Source organism: Cervus canadensis, chromosome 6 (genome assembly GCF_019320065.1).
Source record: "Cervus canadensis isolate Bull #8, Minnesota chromosome 6, ASM1932006v1, whole genome shotgun sequence".
Taxonomy (NCBI): domain Eukaryota; kingdom Metazoa; phylum Chordata; class Mammalia; order Artiodactyla; family Cervidae; genus Cervus; species Cervus canadensis.
Genome location: NC_057391.1, coordinates 52,558,085 through 52,582,658, shown reverse-complemented (window position 1 = coordinate 52,582,658; position 24,574 = coordinate 52,558,085). Strand labels below are relative to the sequence as shown.

General features: G+C 36.3%; 1 protein-coding gene across 1 annotated transcript in view; it reads right to left on the bottom strand.

Moving 5' to 3' along the window:
- WDR72 (WD repeat domain 72) overlaps positions 1 to 24,574 on the bottom strand; it is a 210,150-nt gene that overhangs the window by 170,974 nt on the left and 14,602 nt on the right. The window contains exons 2-9 of the mRNA XM_043472933.1: positions 14,434 to 14,598; positions 10,473 to 10,579; positions 4,713 to 4,791; positions 3,458 to 3,632; positions 2,745 to 2,821; positions 1,631 to 1,750; positions 521 to 666; positions 43 to 139 (exon numbers count right to left, since the gene is read on the bottom strand). Coding sequence (XP_043328868.1) covers positions 43 to 139; positions 521 to 666; positions 1,631 to 1,750; positions 2,745 to 2,821; positions 3,458 to 3,632; positions 4,713 to 4,791; positions 10,473 to 10,579; positions 14,434 to 14,586 — 954 coding nt within the window. The 5' untranslated portion in view covers positions 14,587 to 14,598. The remainder of the gene's footprint in view (positions 1 to 42; positions 140 to 520; positions 667 to 1,630; positions 1,751 to 2,744; positions 2,822 to 3,457; positions 3,633 to 4,712; positions 4,792 to 10,472; positions 10,580 to 14,433; positions 14,599 to 24,574) is intronic.

Sequence of the window (24,574 nt, the reverse complement as noted above, 5' to 3'; positions counted from 1 at the left end):
ATCTGAAACAGCTTTGATGCAGTCACTCTCTTCTTGCATTACCTTATTTTCCTGCACAGAAGTAGAGCACAGTAAATGAGGATAAATGGTCTCTTTAAGCAGTGTTCCATCAGCAGGGTATATGCTTTTTGAAAGCCCACTGCATAGCAAAATATAAAAAGCAAAGTTTAGAACTTTGGGGTTCTTTATTCAGTATTTTCCCCTCCCACTTTCAAAAGCCGGATGGTACCATTCAGGTTTCTAAACTCTAGTTAGAAATTGTTGGGTTAATAATTACAAGTGACTTTTTGAAAACCCAGCACCAGCTGTACCAGTTATACATGGTTAATCTCATTCCTTCATCCCCTGCTGTTTCATACAAAGGCTAAAGCCTACCAAGCCCAGAGTAAATCTTCTAGTGCCAAAGTTGCTTTGTTCTGGTTTTTGATCATGGGCAGCATGCGGGGATTTTTCCATAATAAACCTCCCAAAGTTCATTTTCTACCTGAATGTTTTGTATGCCATTTCCATCTGAGCCCACCTGTTCAGCAGCTGATAGATATAACTGTGACCATCTTCTGTCCAGATGATGATTCTGTGAGCAGCAAGCACTTCTCCACCAGAAAAGAACTGCCCACTCCCACTAACTTCAGTCCAAAGAAGGGAAAAATCACAATAATCATAAACCTAAAACACAGAATGAATGATGCTTGTTAACAAAAGCTTCCTATCTAATCTACCAAGGAGAAAGATAAAGTATGCTTATCAAGACTATTTAGATGACAGCGTTAAAACAACAACCAATTAAGTATTAATAACAGGCCACAATGCACTCATAGGCCAAGATAATACTTCATTAGTACTTATTTTTTCACGTTTACCCTAGGTAGGTTTCAGTGGATAAACTATCTGACAAAAATCTTCCAGAATGTGCTTAATAAGTACAGAGACCCAAAATATTAAGCACAGAGACCAAAACATCCCAAATTTCCTATACAATTTCATTATTTTCATATGGATAGTCAAACATGAACATTTGAAAAATGTATTACACACAAAAGTTAATACAGTAGAAATCCTAAAGTACATGTTAGGCCATGTACTTTACATTTTAGTTCAGAAATATAGGCCTTTAAGTAAGACAATATAGTTTTGTTAACTGAGCCAAGTATATGAAATATCAGAGAAAAAAAGGATACTATCAAATGATAGTAACTTAGCTTTCATTTCCTCTTGGAGATGTGAATACAGTCACAAGAAAGGAATCCCTAAAAACGAATTTAATGACAAAGCAGGAAAAGAAAAAAGATCTAAAAATAAGACCAATGTATGTAGAGAAAATATTAGCTTTCTTTTTAATTCTAAAGTGTAGGCATCAATTCTTTAATCTGAGATAAATGCTAATTATTATAATAGTTTGTTATTAATAAAATTAAGATGTACTTTATATATACAATATCCTGGGAAGCAAAACTACCCAATTCAGGGAAGGAAAACTGATAAAAGTCGGTCATAAAAGACAAGTAAATCACTGCTGTCATAACAATATTTTAAAATGTTTGTATATATTTAAAATACATTCTTTTAATTTTTGCACTAAACAAGATAAAAATCAAATTACATTTGTGTTTATTATGTTATTTAATAATACCTTCCAACATTTAGAAAATACCACCAGTAGAAGTCTCTCTGTATATGTGCAAAATCGTATTGCTCGGCAGTTCAGGGAATTAAGAAATTTGGATTCCTTTTCATAAACATCTTGCTTTTCCTTCAAAAGGAATAAAATTATATTAGTACTAGTTGTAGGTAATTTATATCAAACTGCATGAGAAGACTCCTCCCCTGTACACCAGAAGTAGATCACACTATTATTATTTAAAAAAGCCAATTTTCCTTTTGAGTTTTCTGAACTAAGAAGCTACTTTGCAAAAGAAACCATAAAGAGGAAACCCAGTTGAATTCAAGAATTCATTATATACAGTCATTCAATAAACATGCTTTCGAGGAATATACTGCAGGATACATTGACTTTTAGATGTAGCAGAAAGATAAAACCATGAAAAGTAAAAACAATTTGTTAGAAACCTTTGAAGTGTCTTAATTGCTAAAACAGAAGAACAAAATATTTTGAAAAGACAAAAAGTGATCAGCACAGAATACTTAGAATACTATGTTCTCAATGTTTCTGATAATGCTGGGTGTGTGCTGGTCTCAGGATGCCAACACAATTCCCACGCTATGGAATTTCCCAGCTAAGAAATTCTGAAGGATAGCCCAGAGCATGAGGCAGTTGAAAGAATTCTGTCAGCAGCACAAATACTGTGACTGTTCTTTCGTTCATCACCTCAACTTGTAGCCTGATGCCAGAGAGCAGGTGAATAGATTGGACTCCCAGTCTGTATTACTCCCAGTCATTTGTAGTAATCACCCCACCACTGCCACTGCTCACACACAGCCAGAAGAAAGGGAATCTTCTGTTGTAAGGGACAGAGAATATTCCTCTATGATGGATTTTTTCAATTAAAATCAATGTGTGTGTGTGTGTGTGTGTGTATATGCAGGTGTGCACGCATGCATGTGTGTGTAGATAAAAACATGTGTATACATATGGAAAAAAGGTTGGGAAAGATACCATCCAATTGTTACCAATGCCTACAACTTGGAAAAGAGATAGGGAAAAGTACACAGAGGTACTTCTAATTTTAAAAATTTCAATACATATGCTTGAATTGGAAGAATAAAGGATAAATTCACAAGCCAACCTGAATGCTGTTGATAGATGAAGAAAGATCCCATACTTTGAGCTCACCAGCTACTGATACGGCCAAGAGAGAATCTTCTGTAAAAACAACAAATATCACATGTAAACTGATCACTGTTATAACTGGTTGCCCTGAAGATCATTTCATTGTCATTTAAGGATTATCCAAGGCTACATAGGTAGAAAATATTCAATTTTTTTTTAAATAAAAGAATAAGCATTTTAGGTCACATTCTAAATTTGTCTTAAAATTTCAAAGTCATTCCATGTAAGAGGAGAGCACCACTGAAAGCCGATCCATGTTGCAAACCACCATGGCGGCAATGCTGATTACACCTTCCTGTTTTGGAAATAAGTAAGGAGCTAGCCTTCCCTTGTCACAGGAGCTGAATTCTCTTCTTGACTACATCTAGAGGATACAGGAGGGCAAGTCCAGGAGTCCTGGTAATCCACAGCGAACCTCTGCTTGTCACTTTTACAGCGCATTAGCAGAGCTGGGGCATGGAGACAGTGTCTCCTCTCTCCACTTCATCTTGACCTCTTGCTGACTGTCCAGTGATTTGAACCACTGGGATGGGTGTTGTCAGCTTTTCTTGATCTGGCTTAGGTAAACACAAACATGCATTCTGAACTCTTGCCCAATGATTTAACAAATAATTCGAAGGTGATATTTTCATATGCTATCTCTAGTGTTAGCGAATACCTAACTATTACCTTGAATTGTCATGGAGTGAACAACGCATATGCAGTTGATCCAATCAGGAGACTGAGATGATACGAATGTGTGAATAATAACCAAGCTTTTGGCATCAATTATAAGAACATCTTGATATTCTCCACAACACAGAAGCCAGCCTTCTCCTGTCATCCGGGATGAGCAGTGGTAATACTATGCAAATGGAATTCAAAACAAAAGTTTAATTATCACCTGCAATTAACAGAATTTTGGCTGTGGTGAAGACTTCCGTTAATTTTAATTTTATCATCTATCAATTAAGGTATTAGGCTGAATAGCAACTAAAATTTATTTTAGTTCAATGATTGCACACTTCTGAAGGGTTAATTTTGCACTTTGTCTTACTTATATTTCATCATTTTTTCTGGAGAAGGAGGAGGGGTCTTTTGAGAAGAAGCAACTTTAGTCCAAATCATGGAAAGCTCGTAATTATATTAATTCTGGAATGCTGTGTGGAACTAAACAACAAAAACAGGTTTCCTATCCTAGCAGTACTGCTACGTGTTAAGAAGAAATAAAAATTAAGAACTTTTGAGGAATTCTTGTGCCAAATAAATTTTAAGAATGCCTTATATTAAAGTTTATAATCTACCCTTGACAATCACAATGCAAAAGTTTTCATCCCAGAAAGGAGTTCATAAGTGATCCAATGCAAGTCATCAATGCTAAAAGCAATGTGTACAATGTAAAAAACAGCGTCAGTACCATTGGAATCATGCAGCTACCTTAAATATATGTTTGGAGTTCATCTACCAAAAGTCAAAACCTCTTCTCAATACTGGGATGTGATTATAAAGATTAAGGCTATGCTTCTTGCTCTGTTTTCATAAATAAGAAATTTAGAACTTATGCACCCAAAAGAGGCTTAAATTGGAAACAAGGAAAAAAATTTGCTTTATAAAACTGCCTGTTGATAAAATGGAAACAATTTTTGTGTGTGTCATTGTGAGTATATGTTTTGTAAATGTAACTAAGGAAAATTAAGGAAATTGTTTTTCAAATGTGTCTATGTTAGAAAGATACAGAAATATAAGAAAGATTAAGAAAAAAGTGGTTAAGTAGTTACTCTGGGGAAAGAAAAATGCCAAAATAACAGACAATAACTGACACTTCTAATGACAAAATAAAAATTCAAGAAAAGAATCCCTCTAAAGTCTTTAAACATGTGCTAAGCAAATGATCAGAAGGAGCTGTAGAATCTGGAGATGTTCTGAAGGGAATGATCATACTTACACAGATTGCAGTGTGTCGGTAAGGAAGCATGGCCTTCTCCACGCACTGTCCATTGGTGACATTCCAAACACACATCTCCCTAGCAGAGATAACTTTGTATTATTCTCTGTCATTTCCACTCAATTGACTGGAATAATTTTTGTGCCACCAAGTTTTTCTTTAGTGCTGCACTTAAATGCAGCCTGATCGTTTATGTGGCTTTTCGTTACAGATTACTGGGCAAGAAAATGTTGTGGTCATTAGCAGGGATGACATACTGTATCTGTGTCTTTTTGTTTGGTAATTACACCCTGCCACCAGCTTACAAGCCATATTTGAGTGCCAACCTGACCTCCAAACAATTGTGGGGATGCAGCTATCCACCCTGGGAGAGTGACAGGATGGCAATCTTTCTATGGAAACTGCAAAGTATTGAAAACGGTTTATTTTACTGAGCTTAAAACTACATATTCTGAAAAGCATAATACATCAAGTGTTGCATCTCTGGAGCTCAGATATCATTTTTTAAAAAAATAAACAGTGCCACCAAGAGGCCACATTTGGTCTGTCATTGATACACTTAATTCCTTCACTTCTGAAATCCTGAAATCACCCTTGTCATTTAATAGTAAGAAAATTCTCATTTTTAAGAAAACTCTGACTTGATTACATATGTGTTATGAAGATATAGATACAGTTTTGAAATCCAGTTACAAATACATCCAGTGTAAAGCAGTTTAAATCTGTATGATTTCAGTTCACAAAAACCAGAATGGCTATTTCAGAGTTGTTTGGCAATATTCTTCAGTTTCGACACTTTCAACACATAAGCAAAATTTTCCTGGGAAGAAAAGCGAAAGCTTTATTGGCTTTAATGGAGAGCCGCTGTTAAGAAGCAAATGATATGGACCCAAAACGGTAAGTGCTATATGCATTTGGTGTTTGCAGACTTTGAGTTTTTTTCTGGCCAAACACTGGGAATCAATCTTGAAATCAATGGTGCTCAACCTGAGCTGATTTTGCCGCACAAAGGACATCTGACAATGTTTAGAGACATTTCTGGTTGCCACAACTAGGAACACGATACTGGCATCTAGTGGGGAAGGCTAGGGATGCTGCGAAATGTGCTACAATGCACAGACACGACAAAGAATTCTTCAGTGGTCCAAAATGTCATTAGTGTTGAAGGTGAAAAGTCATATCCTAGATATAGAACTAGATATCCGTAGTGGTTTTATTTCTCTTTGTTTATATCAAACTGTAGGCCAGAAAAGATTTGAGGTAACCTGAAAAGGCATGAAGCTCAATAAAACAGGGGGAAAGTGGGTATACGTGTGTGTGTGAAAAATAAGACTGGGGAAAAGGTAGAAATTGAAATAATATCTCAAACGTTTTACATATATATATAAAGAAATGGAAACTTAAGCAGTCATCAATGTAAAATTTTAGCTCTACAAAATAATTTAAGCTTATCAGTGTGGTTCTCTATCATCAAGCATCACCTGTGAATATTTTTAAAAAGTTTCCTCAGAGATTCTAATCTCATGGCTCTGTGTTGAAGTCCTGGCATGTGGGGTTTTGCACAGTTTTTGGTCAGTTAACTTGTTTCTAGATAACTCTAACTCTAAATTAGTGGCTCTAAACTCTGACTCTACATTAAAATTATCAGGGAGCGTTTTAAAAATACCAATGTCTGGGACCCAACACAGACATCAAGCCAGGCTAATTAAATCACAGTTTCCAAGGTTGGAGCCTGGACATCAATAAAAGTTCTCTCAGTGATACTAATGTTTCTAAACTCTCTTGGATTCTAATGCTTTCCCTGTGTGCTTGCTTATCATGCTATAGTCTACCTTAAATTGGAAAAAAATACAAAAATATCTTATAGTAAAAATTAACTCTTTGCCAATCAATTCTATTAAAGAAAGAAAAGCAAATTTATTGTACATCGAAAGCAGCATTGGCATTGAGCTGGAACTGCTCAGTTACATATCTAATAAGACATGAAAATAAACTATTATAATGGACATTCTTTTTGTTTTCAAATACTGCTCCCAAACTTTATACATAGATTAAATCACCTTTGACAGTAAAAATGTAATTTAACAATTTACAAAATTTTTAAAATTTCAGTGAAAAGAAAAACACACTGGAAAAAATCTATAACATACAAAATTATAATATTATTAAATTCCCACTAAAAATTCCTTTGCAAAGGGCCTTTTTTTCTTATTCAACTGAGAGCCTCACATCTCCACCTGAGAGCCTCAATAAAAATTCACTCAATGGATACATAAATCAGTCACTACTCTTTCATTCACTTTTCTGTGTCTCAAAAATACACTGGTTTCCCTTGGCTCTATTCCTATGTTCATATTTGTGTGCTTACAACACTGTTATCGTTGCTCACATTTTTATGGAGCATCTAGAGGGAAAGGAGATAAATATGAATGTTTGGTTTGCAATCTTGAATTAAAAATCCATTTTATTCTTCAAATTCACTTTTGTCTTCAATAATACTTTTGGGTTTTCTTTGGCATTCTCAGGCTCCTATTTTCTTATGCCCACTTCTTCAATGTTGGTTTTCTTTTGATTTGTGCCTTGGGCTTTCTTATATTCTCATATTTCATACTGTCTCTAGATAAGTTATCTATTGCCATGACTTCGAGTACCATCAACGTGACACTGGAAGCCAAGGTCTATTCACTGGGCTCTGATTTCCACATACAACTAGCAATTGCATGTTTCTACCTGGATGACTTGCAGGACTTCACACCCCTTGTATTTAGAATAAGGCCTACCATCTTCCTTCCTGTGTTTTCATTCTTAATGAATATCATCACCAATGAGTTTTCCAAGTCATTCTTGACCTCACACTTTCTCTTGCTGCCCCAGATGTGGGGTACCCACCATTCCAAATATATTCCTCTGAAATAGCATTAGCACTGTCCAAGAACATGTTAGAAATCCAAGTTCTTGAACCTTAGTCCAGACCTACTGAATCTGTACCTCTGAGAATGGGGCTCAGAAATCTGTAAGTGGTACTGAGAAAGGGTCAGATTTGATGAACACTATCCTAGAAGACTGAGTGTCTGCATGCCTATCTCTCTAGTATCATCTCATGCTGATGGTTGGAAGTTTTATTAATAAGTAATAACTCTATCAATGTAAAGCCTTTTTGTCTTAAGGCTTTAGAAACTAAATATATTTACAAATATAATATGCTGATATAGCTATATTAACATTATTTTCAGTAGTATTCCCCTGATAAATCTCTTTAAATCCATTCTTTTTAACTTTTACATATTCATATGCTGTTTTTATCTTTTAAATTGTTTTATAATCTTTACTGATGGACTTAGTCCCTTTACTTAATTGAGTTACTGGCTTATTCAGATTTATTTCAATTATCTTATGTTGTGCTATTTATCTCATTTATTGTTGTTGCCTTAGGATTAAAGAAAATTTTTTTCTTGTTTTAAATTGGAAGTTATATATTCTATTTTTTTCATTTTTATTTCTTTTGTTTGTTCTTTTAGCAGCTACCCTGGAAATGTCAGCATGTATATCTTGTTTAAAGTCTAAGGTTAATCAACATCTTTACCCACCTTTGTAACCAGAGCATGTGGGGTCTGATCATTACACTTATTATATACAGTTGTTGATTAGGATTTTGTGTATGTATGAGGGAGATGGATGGGAGGTACATATAAATGTTATTGTAATATAATATGTGTTTATTTAAATTTTCTAAAACTTTGCTGAGTTTTGTTCAGTGTTCTTTGTTCTATCAGATCTTCCTTCTGAAATCATTGTTCTTACTGAAAAATGTAATTTACATTTTCATTACTTATAGAGGGTCTGTTGGCAGTGAACACTCTCAGTATTCGTCTTAAGTGTTATTATTTTGCCCTAATTTTTTGAAGATGTTTTTGCTAGAGATATAATTTCAAGTTGATAGATATTTTCTCTCCACTTTTTGAAGATATTTCACTGCTATCTAGTTCTCATTTTATTGTTAAGAAGTCAGCTCTCAGTTTAATTGACATTCCTTTATAAATAATCTGCTTTTTCTCACTGTGTACTTCAGGATCTCTTTTTCTTTGGCATTCCATCATTTCAACATCAGGGTCCAGGTATTTATTCCCTTTATCCTAGAATTTATTTATCATGGAAATCAATGGGATTCCTGGATATTAGGATTTATGTCTACAGATGAAGTAATACTAAGTGAAAAAAAAAAAGAAAAACTAAGTCGGGAAGCAGTCATGATCAGCATGAATCTGATCACTTTGGAGGCAGAAATGCTAAGCCCATAGTCACTTCCTGGGACTTTTAAAAGTTAAAAAAAAAGAAAAAAAATCATTGCTATTTGGAGAATGATCAGTCCAGCCTAACAATTTTAATAAGTTTAAGTAAATTGAATTAGGATTTGCTAAATATGCAATGGTTAAAGTGTAAATTGCCTTAGAAGAATCTCATAGGTGTAGGGTGTCAGACCCCAAAGAAACAGAGTTCTAGAAAATTCAAATCATCTTAGAAAAGGAAGACCAACCAGACTCTCTAGTTCTTTAGCAATCATAGTTACAGGACTTAGACAGCTGAATTCATCTATCATCAAGAATATGTCTGTTAACTTCCAGTTTTTTGAAGCTAGGCTACTATGGACAAAAACCTCAAGGTGGAACACAGGTAGTTTTCAGATATATTTCTCACTCAGCTATTAACTTTCCCAGTTCTGCAAGTAGTGTCAGAAAAATTCACCATCCCCCAAATTCTCTAGATTGGGAATAAATATCTCAGCTTGTGTGGCAGCCCTAGTGTACAAAAGGAAGGTGAATTATTTAAAAAGAATGTACTAATTTCATTTGAGCCTTTTCAAAGTCCAGTCTCTCTAAGAATAACAGTTATGACTTTGCTATAAGCTATGAGACATAGGTATCTCTTTGCTGTCTGTACCACAGGCCTTTTTGTTAAACTATTCCATTTCTAAAATTAGACACTTGATTCCTCACTATTCTGTTGTGCCTCAGAATTCAAAGCCATATAATTTCTCCTTGGGTTAAAAATTTAAAAGGAGAGAATTCTCTTCCTTCAACCAGCAACCTAATCCCTTGTTCACTAACTCATGCTGAATGGATTCTGCATTCCAGAGTATACTTTGCCAAATATCTCTGGCAGAGAAGTTCATAGTAGCTCTTCCATCAGTAAGGCTTTTTCCTACAGCTAAGTCCTATTTCATTTGAATAAACCTCCTCCCATGAAACTGCACCCAATCACTATGTTCCTTCTCCTCCTCACTCCCACACCCCCACTCACAAGTGAGTCCTCTCCTCTGTTTGTTTTAAAATGATATCAAGCAAGTGTAGAGCATAAAGATTGTAACGCTGAATTATTTTACAGAACTGTGAAAGCTTGCATGGGTTTGCTTAATAGCTCAAAGGGAGTTACTGCATGAAAAAAAGACAAGTGCCCAGACTTTTCCATTTTGAAGTCTATATTAAGCAGGTTTTGCCAGCATCCTTTACACAGCGAAGCTGCCACAAGGTCTGATATGCATGTTGGGATGCTCAAAGATTGGGAGTCATAATACTGATTACTTTCCTCGGGACTATCACACAAGTCTTAATCAACCATTCAAGATCTAACTTTTCTTATATGTAAAAGGAACATGTTAATCACTAAAGTTTCCTTCAGCTCTAGATTTCTGTATCCCATCAGAGTGCTTTTGTAATGGACAAGGAATGGAGAGGGGTACACATTTTCACACATCTCACCTACCCGTTTTCAGCAGCGCTAACTACGAAGGGCTGTTTAGAGAAGTCTCTCGCTCTTGCCAAACACATCACTGAAGCTGAGTGGCCAAAAAGAAGTTCTTTGGCTGAAATCTGAAAATGATGAGAGTAAACTTTTAAATACCTGTAAACTTTTTAGTTGAAGAATATAATATGACATTATAAAATTGTTCATAATTCTAATTAGGAAGTGCTCTTTGCTTTTGCTTTATGTAAGTTTCAGGAAAACTGATATACGGCATATCAAAATCCCCAGGATAATAAACTTCTATATAAAGGAATTATGTTATACACATTTTTCATTGGTTTTCTGGTTTTGTATCCATCATAAAGCCTAGATAATGGCCAGACCTGTTTTACAAGATCTAGGTTTTGAATACAAATAAATCAGTGTTGATGTTTATTATGCACAAAATGTGCCTCAACCGATAGTAGCAGATTTATGTGCAGATTTCAGAATTCAGGAATGGGTTTACAAAATAATGCAGAGAAAATATTTCCTTTCCTGTAACCATTACAATGCTTTACTTGAAGTCCTGCCTCAGAAATAGTGAAAATGAACTTTCTACTTTAGAAATAAAATTTTAACTAAGCTATTATTTAAAATGCCAATTTTTTCCTCCTATATGTGAATTTTAAAATGACACCGAAGACTAATTCTTCCATTATCTCATATGTGAAAGAAGTCTGTCCCCCGTAACACAACATATCAGAAAGAACATATTATTTGATAACATAATTCTCTGCTTTCATCTTATTTCTATACTAAACAGAAGTACTTCTTTAAAAGATCTGTTATCAAAATAAATTTCTAGTGCTATAAAGAGTGTTTTGCAGTTGGTTATAATCGCTTCCAATTCAAGTTCTCTGTCTTCTTCCTAGGAATACTGGTTGCATCTCAGAAAATAGCATGCTGTCTTTCCCTATCATCACATTCGGGAACACACACCTCTATGAATTTAACCCATTTCCTCTATATTACAGGCCAAAATAAGCAAGATTCAGGGCAAATCAAGGATACTCCTCCTCCAGAGAAAAACCACTATGGACAAAATATCAGAACAAAACACCATTGCCCTTTATATGAAGTCCTCGTTCTGCTACTAAATCTTCATGTGTAGTTGAATACACTGTGACAATTCACTATAACCTACTCATTTTATCACATATGCTATGTGAAGAATAACAAAAAAATAATTCTATAGTCACATAGAGTCAACTGTCATGATGAAATCTAGGGACCTTTATTTCTCTTCTTGCACTCCCCTTCTTTGAAGTGTTGGTCCCCCTCACTCCCAACTCAGGTACTTCTAATTGCACAAATAGGGAAGGGAAAAGAATACACAACTTGATGAGCATATACCATATTCCAGGCACTCGTGCAGCCATCAACAGGGCTTAATCCCCATCTCACAGTTGAAGAAATTAGGGCTCAAAGAATAGAAATCAGTTGCCCAACACCACAGAGTTGGTAAATATCAGATCTCGGATTTGACCAAGGCATCCATTCTTTGTCTCTACTCAACATGGCTATTCATTTTGTCATTGTTGTGTTTCCTTCTGAGTATTAAATAGCTATATATATATATATAATATATACACACACACACACACATATAAAACATACCAATATTAACAGACTATATCTGAGAGGATGTTCGGAGCTCACGTTTTTCTATGCTCAAAGGTATGATAGATGAATGCCAGCAATCAATATCAAAAGCCCCCAAGTGAGGAAGTTCCTATCATGGGAAGTTCCTCAGACCTCACAAAGTTCTGGGGAAAACAGATGTCACTGGGAGCCAGACCCTGAGCCTGGAAGCAGAATGCAAAATCTAGACATGTGATGAGTAGCCCAGAACATGGAGACATTTATTCTCGAGCTCCTCTGTACCCTGCAATCCCACTACTCATGGACAGACATTATACATTATATAATATATACATACAGTATACATTATATATACATAATCACTACATATACATATAATGCATTTTTAAGCAAAAATCAAACTACTAAGCATTAAAATATCACTGGTGGGCCACTCACTTGACTGTCTTACAGACAGTAGAGATATTTGTTGAAAACTCAAACATGCCCTGATTTTTGAAAAGCCTAAAATCTTTTCTGGTAATAGGTGACCCATTGTCATGTAGGGGCAAGATTCAAGGGAAAAGTAAGAGAAGATGCTCATTCCTTCTGGTCCTATGATTAGCCATAGAAAATATTAAGGAAAACTCTCATGTGGAAAATCTCACAGTCATACTAATCAATATCTTATTCATGTAACTAAATTTTCACAATATCCTCACAGTGAATTTCCAAAACATAAAGCTGATCCAATTTTCTTCTTGTTTCCTCAGTGATTCTCCTTGTTTCTTCCACCCCACCAATTTGATTTCCATTCCCACCCCATGTTTCTAACCATGAATGTCTCAATATTAGCAACTATTAGCATTTTGGGTGGAATAATATCTTTGTTGTGAAGGGACGGTTATTACACAATGGAATGTTTACAACATTCCTGGCCTCTGCCCACAAGATGCCAATAGCACCTCCCTCGCTATTGCTCTAACCCCAAGCAGAAGACTTGCTCCTAAGAAGAGCATGAAATAATTATTCCCACTGAAGATGAAGTATAGACTGATCCCCACAATGAGCATCCTGTATTATAACATAACTGCAATGGCGGTTACTAGCTATACCCTTCCCCTATGACTCTGCAACCTGATAGGCAGCCAGTCCCAGGCCTTTTCATTCATGTTTGAACTTAGGTACCTACCATACTGCCTAAGTTACAATAGACACCCAATAAATGCACGGTGAGTAAATTCCAGGAACATATGTAAAAAGATACAGATGCTAGGATTCCAAATTTCTTAAACTTATAGCAACCAACATATTATAAAAACTACTACTTCAGCCAGGAAACCCTACACTTCAACATTAATAACAGTAGCAAGATAGTGTAAGTCATTTAGGATTCTGAGTTTAAATTGCAAGAGATAATAAATGCAAGGGCCAATATCAAAGTTCAGCTATTCTAATAATGCCCAGGCCTTCTTTCAGGAATGTTCATAAACATTGAGCTGAGCTGGTCTGCGTGCAGTTCTTGGCAGTCCTATAGTGTAACTGCTCAGTGATGGGAGATGTTAATTAATTACACTATAAAATAGAATTACAATTAATTGTTAATTTAGGTTTTAAAGTGACAAACTTTAAAGGCTAAAAATAGTCTTTGATCTTTAAAAGGCTTCTTAATGAGGGCAGTATACTTTAAGTACATCATTAGTTTAAGTGTGCAAATTGGGTCTAGAGGCTACTAGAGCTAAGCAAATATCTATTCCAATATGTTAAATGTTTATGAGTTGGGACAGGGACAATTAATTGCTAATCAATGGGCCAAATCCTAGGTGAGGTCAGGTTCTGAAATAGGACGACAACAATAGTAAATTGGATTTAGAGCTTTCCAATGTGACCTGTAAAAACACAGGCAAGCAGAGACTAAAAGAATAGCAAGAAGGCCAAACTGACAGAAACACCCAGATAATTAAGATATTACTCATTTAGTTAATAGTAGTTTTCAAGGGTGCCGTTTGTTTAGATTAATGAGCCATAATTTGTAGAATTATACTTACATGTCTGTAGTTCAGTTACTTAAACATATAATTCAGGATATAAAATAGTAAAACTCAGCATACCTTAAAGGATGATAACACTTAACTGGTAGTTAGGATTAGCAATATTCATAATATAATTTCCAATGTGATCTCAACCCACCATATAATACTTCATTTTTCCAAATTCAGAAGTAAAACCCATGTATTACTTTGGTAAGCGCCTTTTTAACAATCATGCAAAACTTCCACTGTCATTGCTGGTATAAGCAGCAAGCTACATTTATCATATAAGTCTATCTGCCTCAATATTAATTGTTTTCACTAACCTTTAGCTCAGATGAGAGATTCCAGAGACAGAGTTGACCCTCTTGACTTCCCGTCACAATCATTTGCTGGTCATCAGTGATCATGATGGCAGTGATGCTGTGTGGAGGGGCCTTCTTTCCCCAGAGTGCCACAGCCTGCAGGGAGGACCTCATGGTGAAGGAATCCTGGACACACAGAAATGGTAAAAAGTGTGCACAGTTATCATTCATTCATTTTGGAAAATGTGTTGCTGTGTTGTTTCACTCAGTCATGTCCGACTCTCTTGCAACCCCATGGACTGTGGTCCATGAAGCTCCTTTATCCATGGGATTTTCATGGCAAGAATACTGGAATGGGTTAACATTTCCTTCTCCAGGAGACTTCCCAACTCAGGGATCAAGCCCGTGTTGCCTTCATTGCACCTATGTCTCCTGCATTACAGGTGGATTCTTTTACAGCTGAACCATTAGGGAAGTCATCTCACAAATGTGTACAATAACATAGACTTGAACTACATATTCTTTCAGAGCTATGAAGAAGGGTGCTTTCCCATCAAATAGAGACGAATGTAATCAGACATTGAAATTAGCCTATCCACCCCAGCTCTGACTGTGGGTGACCTTGACTGCTCCAGAGTCCCTCTAGGTCTCTCAAGAAGAATAGAGTTGTCTAGACACTGTAATTTTAAGACAACTTTGCAGACTCTCTCTTCTCAGAAATGTCACCTCATCTAAGTAGCAAATATCTAAACTTCACTATTAAAAAGCAAATATTTTCTGTAAGAACACTGTTTCCTATTCTTCAAAGCTTCTTGTATGGCTATTAAAATTGCTGTAATATTCATGTTCCACCTACACAACTTTTAATAGTAATTTATACTTGAACGATTTCTGTATTTGATGTTTTCCTAAATGATAATTTTCATGAAATCACTCTCTCCATGTGTTAGTTACAGGGTTAAAGTATAATTGTAAAAAAAATACCTTTCAAGCACAACTTTCCAAACCTGTGGAACACAGCAAAAGCAGTTCTAAGAAATAAGTTTATAGCAAGACAAGTCTACTTCAGGAAACAAGAAAAATCTCAATCTAATCTTACACCTCAAGGAACTAGGAAAAGAACAAATAATCCAAAGTTAGTTAAGGAAAGAAATCATAAAGATCAGAGCAGAAATAAATGAAACAGACTTAAAAACCATAGGAAAGGTCAATCAAATTAAGAGCTAGTTCTTTGAAAAGGTAAAATTGATAAGCATATACTCAGACTCATCAAGAAAAAAGAGGGCACAGATAAATAAAATTGAAATGAAAAAGGAGATGTTACCCTGCAGAAATACATAGGATCATAAGAGACTACTACAAACAGTTATATGACAACAAAAAGGACAACCTAGAAGAATAGGATAAATTCCTAGAAATGAACAATCTCCCCAGACTGAATCTGGAAGAAATACACAAAAGGTACAGATTAATAACCAGTAATGAAGTTGAACTAGTAATAAAATACCTTCCAACAAGCAAAAGTAGAGGACCAAATGGCTTCACCAATGAAGAGGAAGGGAGTAAGAAGCTAAGGAAAATAAGAAGATAATAATTTCCAAGGAAAATAGGTAATCAGAGCAAAGAAAAAGAAAACCCCCAACCTCTCACAACACCCTGCTATGAGAGCTGCAAAACCTAGCAGTCTTAGGGATCTTAGTGTAAAAGTAAGTAGGCCCCCAATCTCCATCACTCCTGAGGGCTACAAGGTATTCCAGCCCAGAACAATCACTGCTTATTATGGGTAAATAAAAGATTATGAGATGTCAAATGCACTCTGCTTAAGAAGACAGAAGCAGAAAGTAGTAGCAGTTTTAACAAGTTCTAAGGACAGAGTTAAATAGTAAGTTTCATTTATCAGGAAAATTCAATTTTGGGGAATATCTCATTCCCAGAGATACCAAATAAATGTGATACAAATGAAGATTATTAAGATAGTAATGAGAAGTGTCACATGGGTTTTAACATTCTGCTGCTATAAACACTACTCCTAACTTTGTATTAGTCCTTCTAGTATTACAACTTTTTTATTTTAGCATTGATGCTTTTGAACTGTGGTGTTGGAGAAGACTCCTGAGAGTCCCTTGGACTGCAAGGAGATCAAAGCAGTCAATCCTAAAGGAAATCAGTCCTGAATATTCATTGGAAGGGCTGGTGCTGAAACTGAAGCTCCGATACTTTGACCACCTGATGCAAAGAGCTGAATCATTAGAAAAGACCTTAATGCTAGGAAAGATTGAAGGCAGGAGGAGAGGGGGATAACAGAGGACAAGATGGTTGGATGGCATTACTGACTCAATGGACGTGAGTCGAGCATGCTCCAGGAAATGGTGAAAGACAGGGAAGCCTGGCATGCTGCAGTCCATGGGGTCGCAGAGAGTCAGACATGACTGAGCGACTGAACAACAACAATGGTATTACAACAAAAATCACCATTCAGAAACCATTTGCATTTGAACTCCATTTTTGGCTTGACAAATGTGTGCTTCTCAGAAGTAAGAAGTAGTAGAAAGGGAGTGCTCATGGTCACACTGCTCCAGAGGAAACTGGGCATTTTTGTTTCCAAGCAGTGTGCACTTGCTTCCTGCCCGAGGACTTGTCTTTCACACTTTGAACTTTACCTAGGATGCTGCAGTCAAGGAAATTTGTCTAGACTGCTTAAGAAGAAATGTAGCAGAAACAAGTTTGGAGAACACCTGCCAGGGAATTAATATATTTGTAATGATTAGCTAAAATTCTACTAAAGATAAATAATTTCTTTGGTGAGTTATTTATATCCCCATTACTCTGGAAAATGATCTCCTCTGACTTGAATCACTGTGACACTGTCTACCCAATAATTGGCCACTTTATATTACCCTGTTTTTTTTTTTAATCTCTTAAAATTATCTGCTTTGCATTGATGTCTCCCTAATGAAGTGATACAAATCCCCTGAAGACCGAGACCAGTCTTTGCTAAGTGTAGCGCCTGGCCCACAGTGGGTTCTTGACAAGTATTTTTTAACCACACTGATTCTGGTGCTTCTTCCTTCTACATTCTTTGTGAAGGATAGGAATCATTTCTTAATCATTATTATATTCCCTACAGGTCTGAAGCACAGGGCCTTGATTACAGGAAAACAGTAAATACCGATTGAATAAATTATTTTCTTTATAAGTTCTGTATTCCAAAGGGGAGAGAGTTGCTTAAGGGTATGAAATTTAAGTTAGGTTAGAATTAAACATGAGTCACTTAATCCTTCTGGGCTGCAGTTTTCTCATCTATAATCTGAGAATAATAATGATACCTAGATCAGGGCATTGTGAGGGTGGAATGACAGCAGGCTTATAATGTAGAGCACAGTGTGGTATTCAGTAAGTTACCATTATTTTTATTTACTTTAGCTCTTGTACTTCTAGACAGTGGTTACCCATATTTTAAATTGTTCCACCATCATACTTGTGTTTTATTCTTATTCCAATAAAATTCCTTTAAAATTCAATAGATTTTAAATCCTTCCAAGGCAGAGACTTCTGTCTGATTTGTCCATTGCTGTTTTCTCAGTGTCCAGAAAAGGGTTTAAGACAGGCAGAGTAACTATTCCAGAATAAATGAAGAAGTGAACGGAAGTATACATTAGAGTCTAAAACTCACATCTAGTAAAGCAAAATCTTTACAAATATAAGCACTAACAAAATACAAGGCATTTGGAGTTTAGAAAATCAAATAAGTCAAAGCATTTCATGTATTAAAACCCTTAATAAGTCATAAGATTCCTAACACATCCAAATTAGAAGACAAAAACCACAAAAGCCAAAGCCACAAGAGATCAGATCTCAACCAGAGTTCATCCTGAACCGTCTAGATTGCTAAATATAGTGAAAACAGACCTCGTATTCAGCGACCTAGATCTGGGGTTGCTCCACCACATGTTTATTACCTTTATTTCCAGATTATAAAGGTTACATGTAGTAAAATGAGGATAGTATCACCTGCGTTGCCTATATCTCAGTATTCTTATGAGGAATAAATCCAGTGCTGCAAATAAAACTACATAGGGATAAATATACACACTATTCTATCATTATGGAGCTTCCCAGGTGGTGCAGTGGTAAAGACTCCACCTGCCAATGCAGGCGGCGCAAGAGACTGGGGATTCAATCTCTAGGTCAGGAAGATTCCCTGGAGGAGGAAACGACAATCTGCTCCAGTATTCTTGCCTGGAAAATTCCATGTACAGAGGAGCCTGGCAGGCTACTGTCCATGGGGTCACAAAGAATAGACTGAGCAATTGAGCACACATTCTATCATTATACCTTGTATATAATGCTCATATTATAAACTCCTATAACCTAGAATTTCAGACAAGAAGTAGTTTTGGGGATCATTAATCTGATAGCACTCACTTATAAGAAAACTAACAATGAGAAATGTGATCTAGATAACTCAGAATCAGTTCTAATTCTGAGATTCTGAGACACTAAGCAAATTGTACAGTGAGAATAAGTAACAGATTAAAAGGTTGCAAATCTCAAAAGTCACTTTTTTTCATACTTTTCCCTCTCTTTTTCTTTTGTGGCAAAATTATAAAAATAGCCCCAGAAACTTGGTGCCTTGATATGAAGAGAAGAGAGAGTAAATCCATGTTTCTGAGACCCTGTACAATTCTCCAGAAATCTCTGATTGAAAATAAGCCTCCAAGGGGAAAAAAAAAAAAGCCCATTGTAGAATCTCAAAGTTAGAGGAAAAGTCTGTGATGTGGAGAAGAAAGTCATGCCCTTGACTGAAGCATACTGTCCTGTTTCAAATAATTATATATCTAGACAAGTTGTAAAATCTTTGAAAAGGGATTACAAAGCTCTATCACAGCCCTCAATGTATAATTATTGTATCCCAAATTTGAATGACTGAATGATATTTTGGAATGTCTAAAACAAGACTGTGGATAGATGTTTACATGCCCTTGAATGATCTCTAAATGTGGTTTAATTAAAAACAGTTTAAAATAAACACTTCCACTGGTTGGGATTTTAAAAAAGAAACATTTCCACAGACTGGGATAAAATTACAGATTATATTATAAATGTTTAAATAAATTTCCCTCATTTGGATCTAGTCATGGTACTAGAACAACATTTTTTATTATGATAGTGTATTTTGTTACTTATATAAGGAATACAATTAATATTATATTATATAAGTATAGCTATCAAAATTATCATATAAACACACACATATATACAAATTTTACACTTAAATGACTTTCAGATAATTTCCACACAAATTTTTGACTGCAGCCTATCAAAATATCACAATCACTTCTCAGAGTGAGATAACTAGCCTTCAAGAAGCTCACAGGCCACAGGTAGAAAACTCTTGTAAATGAATTACTCACTTATATAGTAATATATATGTATATATTATATATTATATATATATATCTGTTCAGTTCAGTCACTCAGTTGTGTCTGGCTCTTTGCGACCCCATGGACTGTAGCATGCCAGGCTTCCCTGTCTATCACCAACTCCTGGACCTTGCTCAAAATCATGTCGATCAAGTCGGTGATGCCATCCAACCATCTCATCCTCTGTCATCCCCTTCTCCTCCTGCCTTCAGTCTTTCCCAGCATCAGGGTACTTTCTAATGAGTCAGTTCTTCTCATCAGGTGGCCAAAGTATTGGAGTTTCAGCTTCAGCATCAGTCCTTCCAATGAATATTCAGGACTGATTTCCCTTAGGATTGACTGCTTTGATCTCCTTGCAGTCCAAGGGACTCTCAAGAGTCTTCCAACACCACAGTTCAAAAGCATCCATTCTTCGGCGCTCACCTTTCTTTATGGTCCAACTCTAGCATCCATACATGACTACTGAAAAAACCATAGCTTTGACTAGATGGACCTTTGTTGGCAAAGTAATGTCTCTGTTTTTTTACTATATTGTCTAGGTTGGTCATAGCTTTTCTTCCAAGGAGCAAGCATCTTTTAATTTCATGGCTGTAGTCATCATCTGCAGTGATTTTGGAGCCCAAGAAAATAAAGTCTCTCACTGTTTCCATTGTTTCCCCATCTACTTGCGATGAAGTGATATGACCAGATACCATGATCTTCGCTTTTTGACTGTTGAGTTTTAAGCCAGCTTTTCCACTCTCCTTTCACTTTCATCAAGAGGCTCTTCAGTTCCTCTTCACTTTCTGCCATAAGGGTGGTGTCATCTGCATATCTGAGGTTACTGATATTTCTCCCTGCAATCTTGACTCCAGCTTGTGCTTCATCCAGTCCAGCATTTTGCACGATATACTCTGCATTATAAGTTAAATAAGCAGGGTGCCAAAATAACAGCCTTGACATTATTTTCCTTTTGGAAAATATCCTTTTCCTATTTGGAACCAGTCTGCTGTTCCATGTCCGGTTCTAACTGTTGCTTCTTGACCTGCATACAGATTTCTCAGGAGGCAGGTCAGGTGATCTGGTATTCCCATCTCTTGAAGAATTTTTCATGGTTTGTTGTGATCCACACAGTCAAAGGCCTTGGCGTAGTCAATAAAGCAGAAGTAGTGTTTTTTTTGGAACTCTCTTGCTTTTTCGATGATCCACTGGTGGTTGGCATTTGATCTCTGTTTTCTCTGCCTTTTCTAAATCCAGCTTGAACATCTGGAAGTTCTCGGTTCACGTACTGTTGAAGCCTTGCTTGGAGAATTTTGAGCATTACTTTGCTAGCATGTGAGATGAGTGTAATTGTGCAGTAGTCTGAACATTCTTTATACATATATATATATATATATATGTATGTATGTATATATATGATTTTCCTTGGTGGTTCAGATAGTAAAGAATTTGTCTGCATTGCAAGAGACCCAGGTTCAATCCCTGGGTGGGGAACATGCACTGGAGAAAGGAATGGCAACCCATTCCAGTATTCTTGCCTGGAGAATTCTATGGACAGAGGCGCCAGGTGGGCTACAGTCCATGGGGTCGCAAAGAGTCAGACATGATTGAGACTAACATTTTTGCTTTCTTTTATATATCCCACTAAGTTTCCCAGAGTGGCTTTACTACTAGGTAATATCATAGCATAATGCTTTGGACATGTGTTCCAGTTTCAGTTTAGTCACTCAGTCGTGTCTGACTCTTTGCGACCCCATGAACTGCAGCACGCCAGGCCTCCCTGTCCATCACTAACTCCCGGAGTTCACCCAAACCCATATCCATTGAGTCAGTGATGCCATCCAACCATTTCATCCACTGTCATCCCCTTCTCCTCCTACCCTCAATCTTTCCCAGCATCAGGGTCTTTTCAAATGAGTCAGCTCTTCGCTATGTAAATAAGAGTGAGCTATGACCTACAAAGAACAGCTGGTGTTTCATCAGCTTTCCCATCCTTTTGATTTTTATCCCTTTCTACAATAATAGTCTCTAAAAATGCCTTTCATATACATATATACTATTTTATTATTTTAATAATATAATGAAAAAATAATTTTAAGGAAAAAATTATTTTAGATCTAGTAATCATTAAAGTATTATAAAGCTGGTTTTGATGCAATTTGATTATATATAAAGACAAATTCAATTTATACCTAAGAATGAAAAACATAATATTAAATTTAGATGTTATTTCAATATTATGCATTTAAATATGTATTGCAATTTAGGTACATATCAAACAAGACCAAAATTGCATTTGTGACATACTGCTTGGATTTCTTACCTTTTATTGGGCTTCCCCGGAGAAGGCAATGGCACCCCACTCCAGTACTCTTGCCTGGAAAATCCCATGGACGGAGGAGCCTGGTAGGCTGCAGTCCATGGGGTCACAAAGAGTTGGACATGACTGAGCGACTTCACTTTCACTTTTCAGTTTTATGCATTGGAGAAGGAAATGGCAACCCACTCCAGTGTTCTTGCCTGGAGAATCCCAGGGATGGGGTCGCACAGAGTTGGACACGACTGAAGTGACTTAGCAGTAGCAGCAGTATTGGGCTTCCCTGGTGGCTCAGATGGTAAAGAATCTGCCTGCAATTCAAGAGACCTGGGTTTGATCCCTGGCTTGGGAAGTTCCCCTGGAGAAGGGAATGACAACCCACTCCAGTATCCTTGCCTGGGAAATCCCATGGACAGAGGACCCTTGTGGGCTATAGTCCATGGGGTTGCAAAGAGTCAGATAAAACTAAACGACTAACACTTTCTTCTTATGGTTAATAAAATCAAATGTTCATTTTTTTAAAATAATTTCCACATTTTGTTTTTCTAAATAAGAGAAGTTTCTGGCTGTTACTTCCAAATGGTTTTTAGTCATTCAAATTCCATGAAATTTGTGAATATTTTTCCTTTCTAGAAAAAGCTATATTGGATAAAATGATTTCTCATTTTTAACAATGAGTTGTAAAGTTCTAAGTGATAGCTTGATTTTCCATAACAGAATCTTTATCAAATAAGTGCCCTTTACAGTTTGAAGGAATGCCTTCTTATAGTGAATAGGCAGAATACTTACTGTTGTCATTTTCACTGACACAGAATTTCAACAACAGAGTTCTGTGCTTCCTTTACATACCCAATTATTGACTCTGTGCTTAGTCACTCAGTAGAGTCCATCTCTTTGTGACCCTTTGGATTGTAGCCCTCCAGGCTCTTCTGTCCATGGAATTTTTTTCAGGCAAGGATACTGGGGTGGGTTGCCATTTTCTCCTCCAGGGGATCTTCCTGATCCAGGGATCGAACTAGTCTTTTGCATCTCTTGCATTGTAGGCAGATTCTTTACCACTGAGCCATCAAGGAAGCCCCATATTCAGTAAATAAATGGGAGTTTTCCAACTGTATGCCTTGGCACACATCTAGGCTGTGAATAACTTGACACAAAGAGTGAGAGAAACTGAAACTCTCAAGCCAGTATGTGTACAAAGATGGTCATTTTCTATGCTTTGATGTGAAAAGCATGGCAAACACTGAATTAAGTGAAACTTGTCTGGGAACATAAATAAGTTAAAGCTGTAGAAGGTCCAAACCATTACAGAATTAGGAAACCCATACTGAAAACTAAGAAATAAATCTTCTGGTAGTGCAGTCATGCTGACAGTCACTAACTGTTGCACAAACTCTCATCATGGGCACCTGGGAGCTTCCAAGTTGTCCCATTTTGAAAGGAAATTTTTCTAAATAGTATATATTTAAGTAGAAATAGCAAAGGGCTACCTGTTGTAACAACTTCCTGATCACCTCCCAAAGCCATCTGCCCTCTTAACAAGTGACACAACATCTACAAAGCTGTTAATTACAGCTGGTAAAGGATGGGTCTGTTTTTTCATTGTTTGAACCCTAGTCCCTAGCACAGGCCTGCCACATTAGGGAACATTTAATAAACATTTCTTACGTGACTGTAGTCAACCTTAAAAAAGCAGCAAGAAGAGTTCACTGGAAACTAGAAGAAACTTTTAAGAATGAGGCATTAAACTCCTACATTGCTGATGAGGAATTGAAGGAAAGGTGATGTGATTTTCCTAGAACGAGAGTCTTCTTGTTTTTGGAGTACTTATGTTCTGGGGAAAGTAATTCCTCCAGTTTCCCTATTTGTGTTCCACTCGAATGGGAAAATATAGGGTTTCTGATTCTAGATTGATCATTAGAGTCTATCCAGCACACCAACATCTCCTTTAAATTAAAAATGTACTTTATTGGGAAAGAGGCAAGAAATATAATAGGAGTTATAAAAATCTTTTTCCTCCATTAACAGCTAGCAAATATTCTTTGATCCTGTTTTCTCATCTACACAATGGAAAAAATAATTACCTTGGATAATTGATGTGAAAAGAGGTGAGTCTATACAGAAAATGCTTATAATTTATTTGTCCATAATTGGACTCAGTGAATATTTACTGAATGAATGAATGAGGAAAGAATCACTGTGATTTTACACTGTGGGCAGAGAACGTGACTGCCACTTTCTAGCAATGCCTTTCTTTCTTCTAGAATACTGTAACTACAATTTATTTTCTCAAAACTCATATGAATATATACCAGAGCCATTGGCCATGAAAATGTTTAGCTGGCTATTATTACCTCTAAAATCTGTGATGATACTTTAATCAACAACTTCAGGTAAGATTAGGGTTCTCTGGTTTAGCAAATAAATATACAAGATGTCCAGTTA